Source organism: Canis lupus, chromosome 2 (genome assembly GCF_011100685.1).
Source record: "Canis lupus familiaris isolate Mischka breed German Shepherd chromosome 2, alternate assembly UU_Cfam_GSD_1.0, whole genome shotgun sequence".
NCBI lineage: Eukaryota > Metazoa > Chordata > Mammalia > Carnivora > Canidae > Canis > Canis lupus.
Window position 1 is genome coordinate 83,821,369 of NC_049223.1, and position 17,574 is coordinate 83,838,942.

Consider the following 17,574-nt stretch of genomic DNA (forward strand, 5'->3'; position numbering starts at 1 on the left):
TGAGTTGGGCAGTATTGCCTCTATTTACGAAATAAGGGAACTGAGGCCCAGAGAAGGGAAGCAACCTGCCCAACATCACACAGCTGAGGCGGCTGTAGAGCCTGGCTCTCACTCTCCATTTGCTGGGATCCAAGGAGAACCACTATGGGCAGTAGTGAGGACAGAAGAAAAAAAAAAATCTTTGGGCCCCGGGGTTCCCAAAGTCCACGTGCCCAGAGTCCCTGTAACTCAGGAGAGGCAATCACTCCAGGAGGCTGCCGGCCTTCCCCGGAGAAAGGACTCACGCCTCCGGGAAGCCTGCCCTCCATTCCTTCCCGATCTGTTTCCTGCTCCCTTTGCCAAAGTGCTGGAATTTGAACCTGGTCCAAGCTTCATGCACAAGGAGAGCCTGTCTCTTTAACCAGCCGCTGCTGCCGCCCAGATGTGCCTGCTGGTGCGTGCTGCACGTGCTGGGCGCAGTTAAAGGCGCAGGAGCTGCTTCCCTGGGGGGCACCAAGGATAGCGCCCGCCCGAGGGCAGTCCTCTGGTGCCAAGAGGTGGGGCTGCTTTTCTCCCTTGCATGGTCTTCTTTTATCCGTTTCCTTTGCGGAGCCGAGGAAGGATGCTGGACACCCTGCTGCCCGGCCCTGGGCCTCCCGTCCCCTCCACCTGCGCCAGCCAGTTCCTCCCACTGGCACTCAGCCCCTTGAATAACAATAACGGTAGAATTCCCAAGCTGTTCCTTTCAGTGAAACGAGAGAGATACAAGCGTAAGTTATATGCTACCGTTTCTATAAATGGAAATAGCAGTGGTTGCCTCTATTCTGTTCCTCTAGGGGGAGGAACAGAATAGCTGGGGTCGTCGGGAGAGAGGAAGACTTTACCCTTTAACTCTTAGCACATGTAGAATTTTGTCTCACGTACCCCTGTTTCTTGTTTCCTGGTTTAAAAAAAAAGTGGCAAATGGTTATTTTCAGCCCGGCAGTATCCTAAATATATCACATGCTGGTGTCACTGAAGCCTGAGAGCAATCCTACTCTGTTTTATGATCCCCACTTTATGAATGGAGAAACTGAGGCCCAGGGAAGTTAGCTGACTTGCTAGCAAGGGTGAGGCCAAGATTTGAAGCCCAGAGAACCTGATACCAGGGTCCCCCCCGGACGCTTGACGCCCGCCCGGCTCTGTTGTGGCTCCGTGGCTAACCCTGGCCTGTGAGTCCCCTGCTGGGTGGGAAGGAGAGTGGCAAGGGAGTTAAGAACAAGAACGGACACAATGAGGCTTCCTTTTGACCCAGGAATCTGCTTCTAGGAATTATTTCCCCTGCAACATTCACGTCAGTGGGCCAAGGTATACGTCTATTACACCGTTATTTGTAGGAGCGAGTAGAATTATGTGGGTTTACGTTTACTGAACATTCACTGTGGGTCCTGCACCTTGCATTCCTTGCCTGGATTAACTTATCTATTCCTCGAAAACTGAGAGGCAGATTCTCTCATCATCCCCATTTCACATTAGAATCAAGCATGGTCCAGTCTTTTGTTCTCATGTCACTGTGCCACCCCAAGGGCTCCTGCCTTCCCAAGGGGGTTGGATGGAGCTTTTCTCACAGTAGGCCATGGATACGTATTCTGTGGGGTTTGTGAACTCCAGATGGGAATTAAGAATGTTTATGGGGTGCCTGGCTGGCTCTGTCATAAGAGTGTGAAACTCTTGTTCTCTGGCGTAGTGAGTTTAAGCCCCATGTTGGGTGTAGAGATTACTATAAAAATAATAAACTATAAAAAAAACTGCGTTTATGCTTTGATAATAACCTTGAAAAAAAAAAGGTCAGCATACCATAAGATCACCTGGACAAGGCACTTTCTCACAGGGCGCCGGCACTCCAACTTGGCAAACATACCCGTGTCTGCCCACGGCCTGCAGGAAGTCAGCCACCTCAAATGACCGTTTAATTTGCAACAACTGGGAAGCACTGTCTGGCTTTGGAATGTCCTGAAACCAACGTGGAAACAATCGTCCCATTGTCTGCCCCTGTGCTGGTACTGAATTTTTCCCCCAGAAACAGAGCACAATTGCTCTTTGCATCAATAGCTCACAATTTAAAGGCATTTTCAAATAATGAGACTTTCATGTCTTATGGCATTCAAGAGATTAAAACTCGGGGAGACATCAAGACAGCGACTTGGTGTGACAGAGAAATGGACAGAGTCCTGGGTGCGATTCATGTCTCCATATGCTTGTACATGCGGGCAGACCGAGTCTGGAAGACTTGTCAACAAAATATTTCATAGAAAATCTGGTTTTGGGATGCCTGGGTGGCTCAGCGGTTGAGTGTCTGCCTTTAGCTCAGGGCATGATCCCAGAGTCCCAGGATCGAGTCCCACATTGGGCTTCCTGCAAGGAGCCTTCTTCTTCCTCTGCCTGTGTCTCTGCCTTTCTCTCTCTGTGTGTCTCTCATGAATGAATAAATAAAATCTTACTTATGAGACACAGAGAGAGAGAGAAAAGCAGAGACACAGGCAGAGAGAGAAGCAGGTTCCATGCAGGAAGCTCGACGTGGGACTCGATCCTGAGACTCCGGGATCAGGCCCTGGGCTGAAAGCAGCGGCGCTAAACCGCTGAGCCACCCGGGCTGCCCTAAATAAAATCTTAACACTTTCATCTTTTTAAAAATTTACTTATGATAGTCACACACAGAGAGAGAGGTAGAGACGCAGGGAGAGACAGAGGCAGACTCCATGCACCGGGACCCTGACGTGGGATCTGATCCTGGGTCTCCAGGATCGCGCCCTGGGCCAAAGGCAGGCGCCAAACCGCTGCACCACCAAGGGACCCCTAAATAAAATCTTAAAAAAAAAAAAAAAAAAGAGGGTAGCCCCAGTGGCTCAGTGCTTTAGCGCCGCCTGCAGTCCAGGGCATGATCCTGGAGGCCCTGGATCGAGTCCCACATCAGGCTCTCTGTATGATGCCTGCTTCTCCCTGTGCCTCTGCCTCTCTGTCTCTATGACTAAATAACTAAAATCTTAAAAAAAAAAAAGATCTGGTTTACAGTGGTTTCTTTCTTTTTTTCCTTCCTTCCTTCCTTCCTTCCTTCCTTCCTTCCTTCCTTCCTCCTTCCTTCCTTCCTTCCTCCTTCCTTCCTTCCTTCCTTCCTTCCTTCCTTCTCTATACTAAGTCTTTCTGCAGGGAGGATAGTCATTTTAACAGAAAAAAAGTTTCCTTTTTTTTTTTTTTTTAAACCATCAGTAGCAAACGGGGGCCCCCACACGTGTTCGGCTTGGCTGGCTCTGGGTTTTTCTTGACAAGTGCGTGGGCCGCGTCCACGCCCCCCATCCCCCCATCCCCCATCCCTCCGTGGGACGTCGTCCCAGCAGCCGGGATGGGCGGTCCCCGCCGCGTCTCCGCCCCCCGCCCTCGGCCCCGCCCCCGGCCCCGCCCCCTCCGCGACCGAGCGTCGCAAAAGACCGGGCGGCGCTTGACGGCCGGCGTCGTTTGACGGCCGGCGGCAGCCGAAGAGGCGGAGGAGGCGGAGGAGGAGGAGGAGGAAGCCGCGCTGGCTGCTGCGGCGGCGGCGGCGGCGGCGGCGGCGGGGGGGGCCGAGGAGCGAGGCGCGGGCGGCCGGGCCGGGCCGGGGGGCTGGGCGGCGGGCCCGGCGGCCGCCCCCGCGCCGCGCTCGGCGGCCCGATGTGGCTGCAGCAGCGGCTGAAGGGGCTGCCGGGGCTGCTGTCGAGCAGCTGGGCCCGCCGCCTGCTCGGCCTGCTCGGCCTCTCGCTGCTGCTCCTGTGGCTCGCGGGCTCCGGGGCGCGGCGGGCGGCGGGCGGCCTGCACCTGCCGCCCTGGCCCCGCGGCGAGCCGGGCGCCGCCGAGCCCTCCGCCTGCCTGGAGGCGGCCACCCGCGGCTGGCGCGGCCTGCGGGAGCGCGGCGAGGCGGTGCCGCTGGGCCCCGGCGTGCCCGCCCTGGTGGCCAACGGCTTCCTGGCGCTGGACGCGGCCGCCAACCGGCTGTGGGTGACGCCCGGGGAGCGGGCGCCCGCCGTGGCGCCGGACTTCGTGCCCTTCGTGCAGCTGCGCCCGCTCGGCGCGCTCCCCGAGGCCGGCGAGGCGGTGCTGCTGCTGCGGGAAGGGCTGCTGCGCCGGGTGCGGTGCCTGCAGCTCGGGCCCTCGGGCCCCGGCCCCGCGGCCGCCGCGCCCGGGCCCGCCTCGGCCTCCGGCCTGGCGCCGGGGCCCGGCCGCGACTGCGTGCTGCTGCAGGAGGACTTCCTGGCGCACCGGGGCCGACCCCACGTCTACCTGCAGCGGATCCAGCTCAACAATCCCACCGAGCGCGTGGCCGCGCTGCAGACGGTGGGGCCCACTGTCGGCCCGGCCCCCAGAGCCTTCACCAGTACGCTGGAGAAGGTGGGAGACCATCAGTTCCTCCTCTACTCGGGCCGCTCCCCGCCTTTTCCCACGGGGCTGGTGCACCTGGTGGTGGTGGCCGCCAAGAAGCTGGTGAACCGGCTCCAAGTGGCGCCCAAGACGCAGCTGGACGAGACAGTGCTGTGGGTGGTGCATGTTTCAGGCCCCATTAACCCCCAGGTGCTCAAAAGCAAAGCAGCCAAGGAGCTCAAGGTGCTCCAGGATTTGGCACGAAAGGAAATGCTGGAGCTCTTGGAGATGCCAGCGGCCGAGCTGCTTCAGGACCACCAGCGCCTCTGGGCTCAGCTCTTCAGCCCAGGTGAGGCCTGGCCAGTTATCGGTCCACAGTCCACACCGTACACCAGGGCACACGGTCCCTCCCGGAGATGCCCCACTAAAGTCTGCAGAGGTGACACTGAACGGGAGCAGAGGGGTGCTGCACGGGGGCTTGCCCACTGACCCCGGGGGCTGACTCTCTGCTCCACCACTCAGCATCTGTGTGACCTTGGGCCACTTAACTGACCTCCACGGGCCTGTGTTCGATAACTACGGTAGCACTGAGCTCAGGGCTCTTGCGAGATTCTAATGAAAGGGCGACAGTAAAAGACAGGTCTTACTGGTTTGTTCTTGTAGATGAGGCCCGATTTGGAGGGTGGTTTTCGGGGTCAGCTTTAATTATTATTTTTAAGTTTATTTATTTATTCACGAGAGACACAGGCAGAGGGAGATGCAGGGCTCTTCCGGGGAGCCCGATGCGGGACTCGATCCCGGGACCCTGGGGTCACGCCCTCAGCCAAAGGCAGAGGCCGTACCACTGAGCCTCCCAGGTGTCCCTCGGAGTCGGTTTTTAAAGGATAAATCAACAGGTAGAGAGAGGCCTGGGCATCCCCACATCCGTTCCTCAGTTACCCCAGTCTGGCTGGTGACAGGCAGGGGTTTTTTTTTCTTTCTTTCTTTCCTTTTTTTTTTTTTTTTTTAAGTGACCTCTGTGCCCAACGTGGGACTTGAAGTCACAACCCCGAGATCAAGAGTCACGTGCCCCGGGCACTGACTGAAGGGAGCCCTGGCTAGTGTGGTTGTGCCTTTTTACTGAGAGGGAATGGAACCTTTTCTTCAGCAGGTTGGAATGGACAGGTCGAGTGACAGCTTGTTTCCCCCGTTGGCCATCGAAGTAGAGGAAATTCTATTCTAGATGAGAGATTTCGGTTTCCGGGGTGCTTGTTGTCTACATCCTTATGTGTAGTTGCTCAGAGTGTGTCTAAGTCGCTCAGCGCGTGTATAGGTTGGGTCTTGCCAGGGACTGTCCTCCCCGTACGAGGGATGCAGGAGTGAATAGAGCCGAGCTCCTGTTCTCATGGTGCTTGCTTAAGTTCTGGATGGGAGGAAGACGATACTAGAAAAGTGAAAATCTGGATGAATCCGCAAGATAACTTTTTAGAATAAAAAGTCATTTAAAGTGAGAAGTATGCGTTTGAGCGTGAGGGGTGGGGGGAAGAGTGGGGTGGGGCCTCTGTTTAGCTGCAGGGGTCAGGGAGGCCTCTCCGAGGAGGAGGCACTTAGCCAAGACCTAAAGAGCAAGAAACCGGCCAAGTAATGATCCGGAGGGAGCCAGCAGGTCGGCGGCCTTAAGGCAGGAGCACGTTTGGTTGAGGCCGGTGTGGCTGGCAGGCTGCAAACGAGGGACGGGTGCTGACAGCCCGATGCTGAAGGGTCTTGCAGGCCTTGGTGAAGATGGTGCATCTGACTCTATGTGAGGTGGAAGGCAGAGCAGAGACGCTCCCGCACGTACATTTTTAGACGATCCCCCTGGCTGCTCTGTGCGGAGTGTAGACTAGAAGGGGACCAAAGTGGGGCCCGGCGACCAGATAGGGTTTTGTGGGAGTCCAGGTGAAAGCGGGGGAGGGGGGACCAGAGCTGTGGCCGCAGAGACGAAAGTGGATGGATGGCATCTGGTACTTTCGGAGGTGGCGCCGGCAGGACTGTGGGTGGACTGGCTGTGGGGCGTGAGCACTTGACGGTGACGCCTGACTGCGGGGAGGGCTTGAGCAGGTGTCTGGAGATCATCTGAGGGGGGGGGTTGGTTCGGGCCTGCAAGAATTCAAACCACGTCAGGTTCAGAATGCCTGTCGCGCGTCCTGGGGGAGACAGCAAACGGGCGGTTAGCTGTTGGCGTCTAGGATTCGTGCAGATTCGGGAGATCAAGTGTTCAGATGTTACCTGAAGCTCCAAGGCCTGGAGACGAGATGCTAGCAGGGGGCCGGCCGAGAGGGCCCGGGTGCTGCCCACAGGGGCCTCAGGCTCAGAGGGTCCGGTTGGCCGTGCGAGGGCGCCGGGCAGAAGGACTTTCTCCCCGACTCAGGGAGCTCTTCATGTCGTGACCTCAGCCCCCTGGCCACGCCGTTCCCCCCTAACGTGCAACCTTTGTGGCGTTAACAGGTGTGGAAATGAAGAAGATCACGGATGCCCACACGCCGTCAGGCCTGACCTGTGAACCTGACGCTGTACTACATGCTCTCCTGCTCGCCAGCCCCACTGCTCAGCCCCAGCCTGAGCCACAGGGAGCGCGACCAGATGGAGTCGACGCTGAACTACGAAGACCACTGCTTCAGTGGCCACGCCACCATGCACGCCGAGAACCTCTGGCCCGGCCGGCTGGCCTCCGTCCCGCAGATCCTGCAGCTCTCCGACCTGTGGAAGCTGACCCTGCAGAAGCGCGGCTGCAAGGGGCTGGTGAGGGTCGGCGCCCCAGGCATCCTGCAGGGCATGGTGCTCAGCTTCGGGGGACTGCAGTTCACCGAGAACCACCTCCAGTTCCAGGCCGACCCTGACGTGCTGCACAACAGCTACGCCTTGCACGGCATCCGCTACAAGAATGATCACATCAACCTGGCCGTGCTCGCGGACCCCGAGGGCAAGCCATACCTGCACGTGTCCGTGGAGTCGCGCGGCCAGCCCGTCAAGATCTACGCCTGTGAGGCGGGCTGCCTGGAGGAGCCCGTGGAGCTGACCTCGGTGCCCCAGGGCCACACCTTCCCGGTCATGGTGACGCAGCCCATCACGCCGCTGCTCTACATCTCCACCGACCTCACGCACCTGCAGGACCTGCGCCACACGCTGCACCTCAAGGCCATCTTGGCCCACGATGAGCATATGGCCCAGCAGGACCCTGGGCTGCCCTTCCTCTTCTGGTTCAGCGTGGCCTCCCTCATCACCCTCTTCCACCTCTTCCTCTTCAAGCTCATCTACAACGAGTACTGTGGGCCTGGGGCCAAGCCCCTCTTCAGGAGTAAGGTATAAAGCCCCAATGTGTTCAGAGCCCCAGGCCCGTGCGGGGGAGGGTGCCCCTCTCAGCCAGAACCCTCCGCCCGCAGCGCAGAGAGGTGTGAGTGTGTTTAGAGAGGATGTCAGAGCGTGACTCCTCGGAGGAGACCAGAGGAGGGGACAGTGGCAGGAATCAGGTGTGGGCAGCTGAGTGCTGGCCTTCCAGGGGCGTGGGCAGTGCCCTCCCTGCCCCAGTAAACCTCAGCCTTTACAAATAATTGCACAAGACCCCTAGGCTGACCTGAGCCTCTACGGAAGCTGCAAGGGGGACCCCTGTCCTCACCCGGGAGGGCCGGTTCACTGCCCCTCGCTGTGGGCCAGTGCAGGGGGTCATCTTGTGAGCACATATTGTTTCCTGATGCATGTTTGTCCCCAGGAAGCCATGACTTTGAGCATGGTCACTGTGGGACTGTCACCGGAATGCGTCCTGGGCATCAGGCTCAGCCTGGGGAGCCCGCCTGGCCCGCCCTGCCATCAGCCCTCCCTGCTTGCTCACTACCAGGATTGCCTGGGAGAGGGAACAGAAGGGGGCCTGTTACTGGCAGTCACGGGCGAGAGTCCTTCAGAGGCAGCTGGCTTGCTGCCCTTGCTGCCCTTGCTGCCCTTGCTGCCCTCTCCTCTTGTCGGGCTGCTGCGAGGAGCGGTGTGTCAGCGTTCGGTCTGTGCGCTCCGCGGCTAAGGGGCCTGGGCCCACTCGGGAGAAGCGCCTCGTCACCTCCGCCGAGAGCTGCGTGCCTTCGGGCTTCTGGCCGGGGGCAGTGAGCCCAGAGCCGTGGGAGGAGGGTGGGCAGCAGGTCTGAGCTCCGAGCTGGAGGAACAAACGGAAAGTCAGATGAGCAAGAAATCTTCCCAGGCTGTAAGAGCAGGTGCTAAATTTGCATCGCGTGGGTCCAACGGCCCCTGTGAAGTAGGCAGGCTGCTTCTCCCCGCGGCTCGGGGGGGCTCCTCTGCTCTTCCTCTAGCATCTGCCCATCTGCCCTGGTTCCCTGCCGAGTTCCGAGGACAAGCCCAGCCCCTCATTTTGGGGTGCTACCCGTGTCCCTCAGTTTCCCCCTGCCGAGCTGGGCCACCGCAGGGCAGGGCTCAGTGACCCTGCGGCAGGTGTGGAGGTGTCCAGGCTGCTGACCCCGCGGCGCTGTAGCACATCCCAGGCCAGGAGCCGGGTCAGAGCCTGGGCAGGGTGCCCCCAGGTCAGCTCCGTCACCTGCTTCCCTTGACAGTGCTGTGGCTTCCACGAGGTCGTGAAGAATAACAGCTTGTTTTGTTATTTGAACAGGAGGATCCCAGTGTCTGAGCGCACCAACGGTCCCGCTTTCAGCCCCGTCTGCACAAGACACCCAGCACTGAAAGTCCTGCTGCACGAACAAGGGATCCTTTGAAAGCACCCACCCTTTTGTGCCTTGTCGGGGACACCAGTGACGCAGAGCGCGTGTGGATGTTTAGGAGTCGGCATCGGGGAGCGGGAGGGGAGGGCCAGTGGACTTTTTGTAAAGCTTTCGACTCAATAAAATGAACCTAGATGGAAAATACTTGAAATTGAACTCACTCCTTCTGCTTCCCTTCCCTTCTTTCTTCTGTCCCAGGAAATAGACCCACTTTTGAAGAGATTTGTCTAGGAAAAATTGTGTTCTATTCCTAATTTAATGTGTTCTTTCTCGACTGAGTTTTTAATTTATTGTTGTTGAGGTTTTGCCGGATGGCTTTCGCATCCACTTTAGACTGAACCGTGGAGGTGACTTGGGGCCTTCGCCGCCCTGCCTGGGTGGAGGGCGCGGGTCTCGGGTCATCCCCGGGTTCCCACATTGTCTCTTTCTTATCATGAGCCTGTGGAGATCTGTGCTTTTGTACTTCTGGGCTTCCGGGGGCGGTATTTAACTTTCTAGTGATTGATGATTGTTGGGTTTTGAAATACCAAAGCTTTTTTGTTCTGTTTTTAAATAAATCTCTTTCAAACTTCCATGACCGGTTTGTGTGTGGTTGAAACCCGGAGACAGCGGATCTTCCTCCCTCACCAGGCTTCTGGGCAGTGCCTGGAGCAGAAGAGCCAGCCACCTGGCTCTGCTGTGGTGAGGGACCGCTTCCCCACGCCTGACCCTCCTCCACCGAAGACAGAGGCTACTGCCTCTCTGCTCCCTGGGGGCGGGCGGGGGGGTTCACGGGCTCGCCGGGCCCTGCGGGCAGGTTGAGGAGCTTCAGCCTCTGCCCCCACCTGCCCCGGGTGCCCCCCATTTGCCTGCCCTGGGTGTCAGCTGGAAAACACTGCCAGTTGCTTGCTGAAATCAAGATCTGCTGACCCTGTGCTCATGGGAGGAGGATGGAGCCCGGAGGACTGTGGGAGGCCGCGGTCACCATGTCGTGGGTGCTGCAGCCCGACTCCCCGGGCAGCCTGGGCTGCTTGCCACCCGCTGATGGTGGCCCACAGCAGCCCGGCAGCCCCGGCTCCACATGCCTTCCCCTCTGCTCCAAGAGTGCAGAGCTCAGAGGTGCCTTCCTGGTCCAGCCCTGAGTCGTTGGTGGCTCTACCTGTTTGGGAAGCAGGAACCCCGTGGGGTGCAGCAGGGTGTGGTTTAGGGTGCGGTGTGTGCTGCAGCTGTTACATTAGACTGGAAGCTGCTTGACAAGAGCCACACCCGATAGTCCCACCCCCCTGTTTAGCTCGGAACCAGTGAACGGTAAAAGTACACCCGTGTCACCACTGCTGAGAAATGCCGGCTGAACCCCTAGAAGCTCCATCAACACCTGTGACTTACAGGACCAAGTGCTCCCCACGTGCTGGGGCCCGCACATGTACGGTGACATCCCAGTGGTTTGGGACAGAGGCAGCCAACTGGGGCGGTGAGGCAGCTCCACCCCGCCCCCCCCAGCATCCCCTCCTGGCAGGGGAGGGGTTGAAGCGTCCTTTGCTCCTCTTGGTGATGGCATCAGCAGCGCACCCCGAGAGTGAGCCCCAAGAACGACAGGGGTCTGCCGGGAGCCTGGGCAGCGTCTCCAGCTGGGCCACCGGCACGGGGAGGGAACGCAGCTCAGCGAGGCCGCCCCGGGAGGGATGCACAGAGGCTTCCCCAGTTGCCTTCCTAGGGCTGGGACCCGGTGTGGGACGCTTGGCGTCGTGCTGCCCGCACTTCCAGCAGCTGGGACGCGGTGGGGCGCGATGTGCACCGGCCCTGCGGGTTTGCGGGCCCTCGGGAGCTTCCCAGGTGTCCCCCCACCCCCGAACCCGGGCCCCATTCGCAGAGGGCGGGGCGGGGGTGAGAACGAGGTGGGCCGCTCTGGGTTGGGGGGGGGCAGAAGGATTTAGAGGGGGTGGCTCGGCCGTCAGCTCGTCAGCTCGGGTCATGATGCCTGCAGCGGGCTCCCCGCTCAGGGGTGAGTGGGCTTCTCCCTCTGCCCTGCGCCTCCTCTTGTGATCTCTCTCTCTCTCTCTCAAATAAATTAATGAAATCTTATAAAAGGTACTTTTTTAGGGGCACCTCCCTGCGCGCTGGTCTCGGGCAGGGAGAGGCCTTACCTGGGTTCAACGCTCCGTCCCCATCCCCATCGCCGCCGCGTCCTTGGAGCAGCCTCTGGGAGCAGGAAAGGCGCTCGGGTCCCACATCCAGGGGCAGGGTGGCGCTGAGGAGGCGACGGCCCGGCCAGCTCACAGGTCGCGGGTGGCCACGGTCAGGGGCGGTCACGTCCCCTCCAGGCCGCCTCACCCAGCGCCCCCAGCACCTCCGCCTCCAGCAGGGCTGCAGGCGGCCTCTGCGGGGCCGTCCACAGCGCCCTCTCCGCCCTCTCGGCTTCTCTCACCCCCGGGAGCCGCTCGCGTGCGCGGCCTCCAGACCCACGGAGGCTAACGCTTGGGGAGCCCTTCTCGCGGGAGACGGAGCCGTGGACACGCGCTTCCCTCTGTTCCCAAGGCTCCAGGGCGCGATCTGGGCAGGCCCGGGCCCTGTCGCGGTGGGGGGCTCCGCACTCACCCTGCCCCGGGTTTCCTCTGTTCCTTTTGCTCTGCCTCAGTCACCCTCGCCTGGGCCCCTGCGGCCTCTTCCCGAATAGGCCGCCCGCACCAAGCCCCTGCCTCAGACCAGGACGCGAACCGGGAGACCCACAGCTGCCCTGGAGGATTTTTCCAAAAGGGAGGTGGACTCTCCCAAGGGCATTGTTCATGGGTGGAATGTGTCCCCCCAAAGTCACATATGGTGGTGCTTAGAGGGGGCCCTGTGGGAGGTGACGAGGCCGTGAGGCTGGGGTCCTCCCAAATGGGATTAGTGCCCTAATTAGAGGGACCCCAGTGAGCACCCTTGTCCTCTCCCGCGTGGGAGATGAGGCCACAACGGGCGTCTGTAACCCAGAGGGCAGGTGCTTCTCGGGCTTCCAGCCCCCAGAAGTGTGGGAAACCCCTTCCTGTGCCTCCTAAGCCCCCAGGCCCCGGCACCCTGTTGCAGGAGCCCGAATGGACTCAGATATCCAGGCATATTCTTGCAGTGGGGCAGTGGAGGCGCAAACACACCCAGACACAGGGATTCACGGGATCGTAGATGAAGGAGAAACCCTGTGGCTTTTCTTGCTCAGGAATCTGTAATCACACTTCAAGGGACCATGGGCCCCAGAATGGCCAACTGTATGGATTTTTTTTTTTTCTCTTTCATGAGAGGTTCCAGAGCTTTCTTCAGATCCTCAAAGGATGTTTGAGATGAAAATGAACAAAATAACTTGCACTCCGGGGTTTTGTTTTTACCCTCCCCCCACCCACCCCGGGGAAGTGACAGTGACCTGAGTTTTTGTTTTTTTTTAAAGATTGTTTTTATTTATTCATGAGAGACGCACAGAGAGAGAGAGAGGCAGAGACCCAGGCAGAGGGAGAAGCAGGCTCCCTGTGGGGACCCCGATGTGGAACTTGATCCCAGGACCCCAGGGCCACGCCCTGGGCTGAAGGCAGGTGCTCAACCACTGAGCCCCCTGGACATCCCTCTTCTGAGCCTCTGAAGCCTGGTTTGGGGTCTGCAATTGGGTGGCTCACACTTGTGGGGCAGATGCGTTCCCTGCAGAAAGGAGGCTCACGGAGGGCGGGCTCATCACCACCACCTGACACTGGCTGAGCAAACAGCTTCCCCCTAAGCCAGCCACCTGGCTTGTGGTCTGATGCTCCTGGTTCCTCTGGACTTTGCCCGATGGAAGCTTCGGATAAATCACTCGATTCGGTAAATATTCATTGTGAACCTTCTAGCAGGCTCTGCGTCTGGCCCGTGGGTGGCAAAGGGGGAAAGATTACATTTGATGAACATGTAGGGTGTGTTTGGCACTTAAGTTTTGCAAAGGCGGTGGCTGGACAGCCAGAAACTAAATGTTCAAGGAATGTTTGTTGAATTACATTTGTATGCATTATATCTTTTAATCCTGGTGTTTGGGGTTGCAAGTGACAAGAAACCATAATTATGACCTCCTCAGAGCTGAGCTTGGGCTCAATCTCCAACCCCTGAACAGAGACTAGCAGAAGAGAGGTGGATTCCGAAGGATATTTGGGGGACTCTTATCAGGAAGGAGGAGGAGGGGTGCCTCAGTCACTTAAGAGGCTGCCTTCAGCTCAGGTCATGATCCTGGGGTCCTGGGATCGAGCCCTAGGTCATGATCACGGGGTCCTGGGGTCCATCTACCTGCCCAGGGGGAGCTTGCCTCTCCCTGATGCCCTCCCTCCCCACTCATATTCTCTCTCTCAAACAAATAAATAAAATCTTAAAAAAAAAAAAAAAAGGAGGAGGAATAGATGTTTGGCAGCAAAGCACAAGTGTCCAGGGTACCCTGTAGGGTAAGTTTCATTCCCATTTTGCAGATGAGGCAAGTGAGGCTCAGACCATAAGGCACTAAGCCCTGGAAAGGGGAGAACAGCACCGATACAGTCCTCGACCTCGGGGAATGCACACTCTGGAGTGGAGACAGCTACGGAGTGACACAGCTGTGCTGCGGTCAGAGAGCGGGGGCGAGGGGCTGCCCCACTGAACCCCTCTGGACGGTCAGGGACGGCTCCCTGGAGGAAGCTGCAAGCTGCAAGAGGGACCTGAGGGATAACGGGCGTCCACCAGGCGAAGGCGCTGGAGAGGACTGTCCAGGCAGGGGGCCGAGCGTGAGTGTACAGAGGTGCGGATGCGTGGGGCTGCAAGGGGACAGGAACACTTCCGTTTGTCCAGAGTGTAGAGTCCTCAAAAGGAACAAAGTGGGCGGGGGCACTCGGGGGGCTCAGCGGTTCAGCACCTGCCTTGGGCTCAGGGCGTGACCCCAGGGTCCTGGGATCGAGTCCCACGTTGGGCTCCCCGCAGGGAGCCTGCTTCTCCCTCTGCCTGTGTCTCTGCCTCTCTCTCTCTCTCATGAATAAATAAATAAAATCACAGACACAAAGGAATAAAATGGGTGAAAAGGTTAGAAAATTGGGGTTTATGGATCCATATCTTCAACTTCTCAAGGCAAGAGGTGGGTAGGCTCGACTCTAACTCACGGCAATGACCACATCACAGGTGACAATTCCACCCATGGACATAGCATGTCCTCTCCCCTCATCACTGTTATAATTTTAAGCCAATCTTTACAGCCTCCCCCCAAACCAAGGCAGGACAGCTTATCACCCTACTTTACAAAAGTAGAAACTGAGACCTGGTGCAACAGCGTGACTTGCCAAAGGTCAGGGGGAGAGGTCCCTAAGGCCTTGCAGGATCGACGCTCTCCCGTTGACAGGTCTGCTCCCAGGTAAACCATAGCTCCTGGATGGATGCCCAAGCGCCACCGGCATCAGGACCACTCTGTGGGTGTCGTGAGAGATGACAAAACAGGGTGGGATGCTCAGGAGAAAGGGCGTGGATTCTCTCAAAATAAAACTTAATGAAAAGGTAACTACCTAAACAGCATTTCTGGGGAAGGGAGCAGGATATAAAAGAGTCAGCAGTGGGCCGGGAGTTAGGGGACCTGGTTCCATTTCCAGCTTGGTCACTATCATCGTGCAACCTCCAACAAGTGACCTGGGTGTTTATGCGCCAGGTTCCCACCTGTAAAACGGGTCTAATAGCACCTTCCAACTTCATAAGATGGTCGGGAAGTCCCACTAAGTAAATAACCGGGTGTGAGTGTGCTTGATAAACTCCAGACTTTCTACCCACACACGGGATGGTTTGTATTGGACACTTGGAGGCCAAGGCACGCAGGCCAGAACTGCTGAACCCGGGTCCACAGACAGGATGCAGAGGGGCTGCAGACGTGGATCAGAAACCTCTCTTTATTTTCACTAAAGCTCTAACTGGAATGTAGCATCTCCTCCCCATGATTAACTGTGGCATTTATGTCATCGTCACGAATAGAAATCCCAGCGTTCATGACCCGTTACGGGTGTGCACAGATCGTGAAATGCTGCTCGTGTGCATCACGACTCTGAAAGTATGGCAGCCATTAGACGAGCCATTAGAGCCTAATATTTAATCGATTCATGAAGAAGCACACGTCACCATCGCAAATTTGTAAAAATTTATTTTTAAAAATATATTAGGGGGCAGCCCTGGTGGCTCAGCGGTTTAGCGCCGCCTTCAGCCAGGGTCCTGGGATCAAGCCTCGCATTGGGCTCCCTGCTCAATGGGGAGTCTGCTTCTCCCTCTGTCCCCGCTCGTGCTCTCTCATACTCACTCTCTCTCTTAAATAATAAAAAAATATTAATATATATATATATATATAGTTAGGGGTGCCCTGCTGGCTGGCTCAGTTGGTGGAGCATGTGACTCTTCTTTTGAGATTTTATTTATGTATTCATGAGAGACACACAGAGAGAGGCAGAGACACAGGCAGAGGGAGAAGCAGGCTCCCTGCAGGGACACCAGTGGGGACTCCATCCCAGGTCTCCAGGCCCAGGCCCTGGGCTTAAGGCGGTGCTAAACCACTGAGCCACCCAGTTGTCCCAATAAATAAATCTTTAAAAAGATGGGCGGGGGGGAGGACATCAGCAGAAGGGTTATCCCACAGCCACAAGCAAGGGAGAGCTGGCCCGGGAGGTGGGGAGCCACGAGGAGGGCACCTCGGCCGGTCTCGCTGGTGCAAACTCTGCTAGTTTTCTTCCCAGGTGTCCACTCCCTTCCCCCTGCGGCCTCGCCCCATGAGCAGGGGCCCTGGGCTGCTCCGGGGAAAGACTACATTTGCCCGCCTACCCCCCACCCCCCACCTAGGCCGCCGGCAAAGCTGGGTTCTGGCCAGTGGGATCGGTTAAAACCAAACCAAAAAAACAAACAAAAAACAAAAACAAAAATTAACTTCTTGAGTTTGATCAAGTCCATCCTAACCATCACTAAGTCTTTTTTTTTTTTTTTTTCACTAAGTCTTTCTCATTCCGATTTTTCACAAATGATCCAACTCTGGTTTTATTAAATTTATTTATTCAAAAAAATTTATTTATTTATTCATTCATTCATTCATTCATTCATTTTTTTTCCGACTCTGGTTTTAGTTACCTTACCAGGAAAACCAAACCAACAGCAATACTTATCAACATGTCGTAGCAAATGCAGCCAATTAGGCTTCAGTTGTCTGAAGTTGCTTTTTAAAAGCTTACAGTTAAACGCAACGCTTAGAGCCAGGATCAGAATGGAAAGGTGCGTGCGAGTTAGATACGCCCTGGTCACTTTATTTAAAAAAAAAAAAAAAAGTTTATCCAAAATCTGGGCAAAACCAGGGTGACTGGACGCTCTCTGTTGAACAAACACGTGCGCAGGGCCCGCACGGTGCCAGGGAGCAGGGGCAGGTCACATTAAAGACCGAGGAGCCCAGGGTCTCGAACCCAGGAGCCAGGTTTCCACGCCGCGAACACTCTGAGAGCGAGGCCCTAGCTCCCTATCTCAGCTGCGACCTGCTCCGGAGGCCGGGGGGGGGGGGGGGGGGGCGGGGGTCAGCTCCGGGGGCTCCTTGAGGACCCCCCCTTCCACGCTGCCCGGTGCCAGGTCCCGCCCGGGTCTCTATCGGAGCAAAGCTCCCTCCGCAGGTGCGCCCCAGGGCACGTGGTGCAGGTGCGCGGAGAGGAAGCCGTGGTTAGAGACGGGGCCCGCTGGGCGTGCTGACGTCACGGGGGAAGCTGAGAGTTAGAGCACGAGCAGCCGTAAATCCTCAACGTAACGCGCCGGGTGACGCTCGAGTCTATCTTTAAACGTCATTAGTAGCCTCGCTAAGCGCAAGGCCTCAAAAAATTGGTTAAAAACTCAGAATTGTTCCTCTCCACGGAAATCTTTAGTAAAAGGCGAAAGATTTATGCGATCTGAAGAGAAACCAGAGTATGCCCTCGGCGCCCTGCACACGTTCCTCGGGTAGCGGTTACCCCGAACACAGTGATGGTGACTCTTTGCTCGAAAGACCTGGTGATTTCTGTCCTTCTCTCGGACAATTCTGAGGGAGCAGCCTCAATTTTTTGGGGGAGGAGGAAGGGAATAATTTAATGGAAAAAGGAAAATCGAGTCGTTCCCAAGTCAGAAATTGTCCGGTGAGCAATGCATTTTGGGTATGCAAATGAGCCTCTGTCGTCACGCCCCGGTTCATGGAAATGCCTCGCAGCGTCCATTCGTTTTCCTGCTGGGACGAGGACTACCGCCAGGGGGCAGAGCGGAGGCCAGCCCGAAAAAGTCTATTTTATTTACTTTACTTACTTACTTACTTACTTACTTACTTACTTACTTACTTACTTACTTACTTACTTACTTATTCATTCATTCATTCATTTATGCATTTATGCATTCATTTATTTATTTATTTTAAGTCTGACTTTTTAAAATAAATTTTGACTCCAAGTAAAAATTTCTTGTGTACTTCAATAAAGCAATTTAAAAAAATAAATAAATAAAAATAAGGCAATTAAAATAAAACTTGAAAATAAATACATTC

At 56.8% G+C, this 17,574-nt stretch overlaps 1 protein-coding gene and 1 non-coding gene across 2 annotated transcripts; one reads left to right on the forward strand and one right to left on the reverse strand.

Annotated features, from left to right (window-relative positions):
- The first annotated feature begins 3,638 nt into the window (after positions 1–3,638).
- On the forward strand, positions 3,639–9,655 carry KIAA2013 (uncharacterized protein KIAA2013 homolog). Its single transcript, XM_038531988.1, is given in 4 exon segments — positions 3,639–4,696; positions 6,814–6,863; positions 6,865–7,668; positions 8,975–9,655. Coding segments are annotated over 4 exon segments (1,905 nt in total). The 5' UTR covers positions 3,639–3,663; the 3' UTR covers positions 8,993–9,655.
- A 7,202-nt stretch (positions 9,656–16,857) lies between these two features.
- Positions 16,858–16,974, reverse strand: LOC119870595. Its single transcript, XR_005356247.1, has one exon. It is a non-coding gene; the product is annotated as a U5 spliceosomal RNA (small nuclear RNA).
- Between the last annotated feature and the right edge of the window lie 600 nt (positions 16,975–17,574).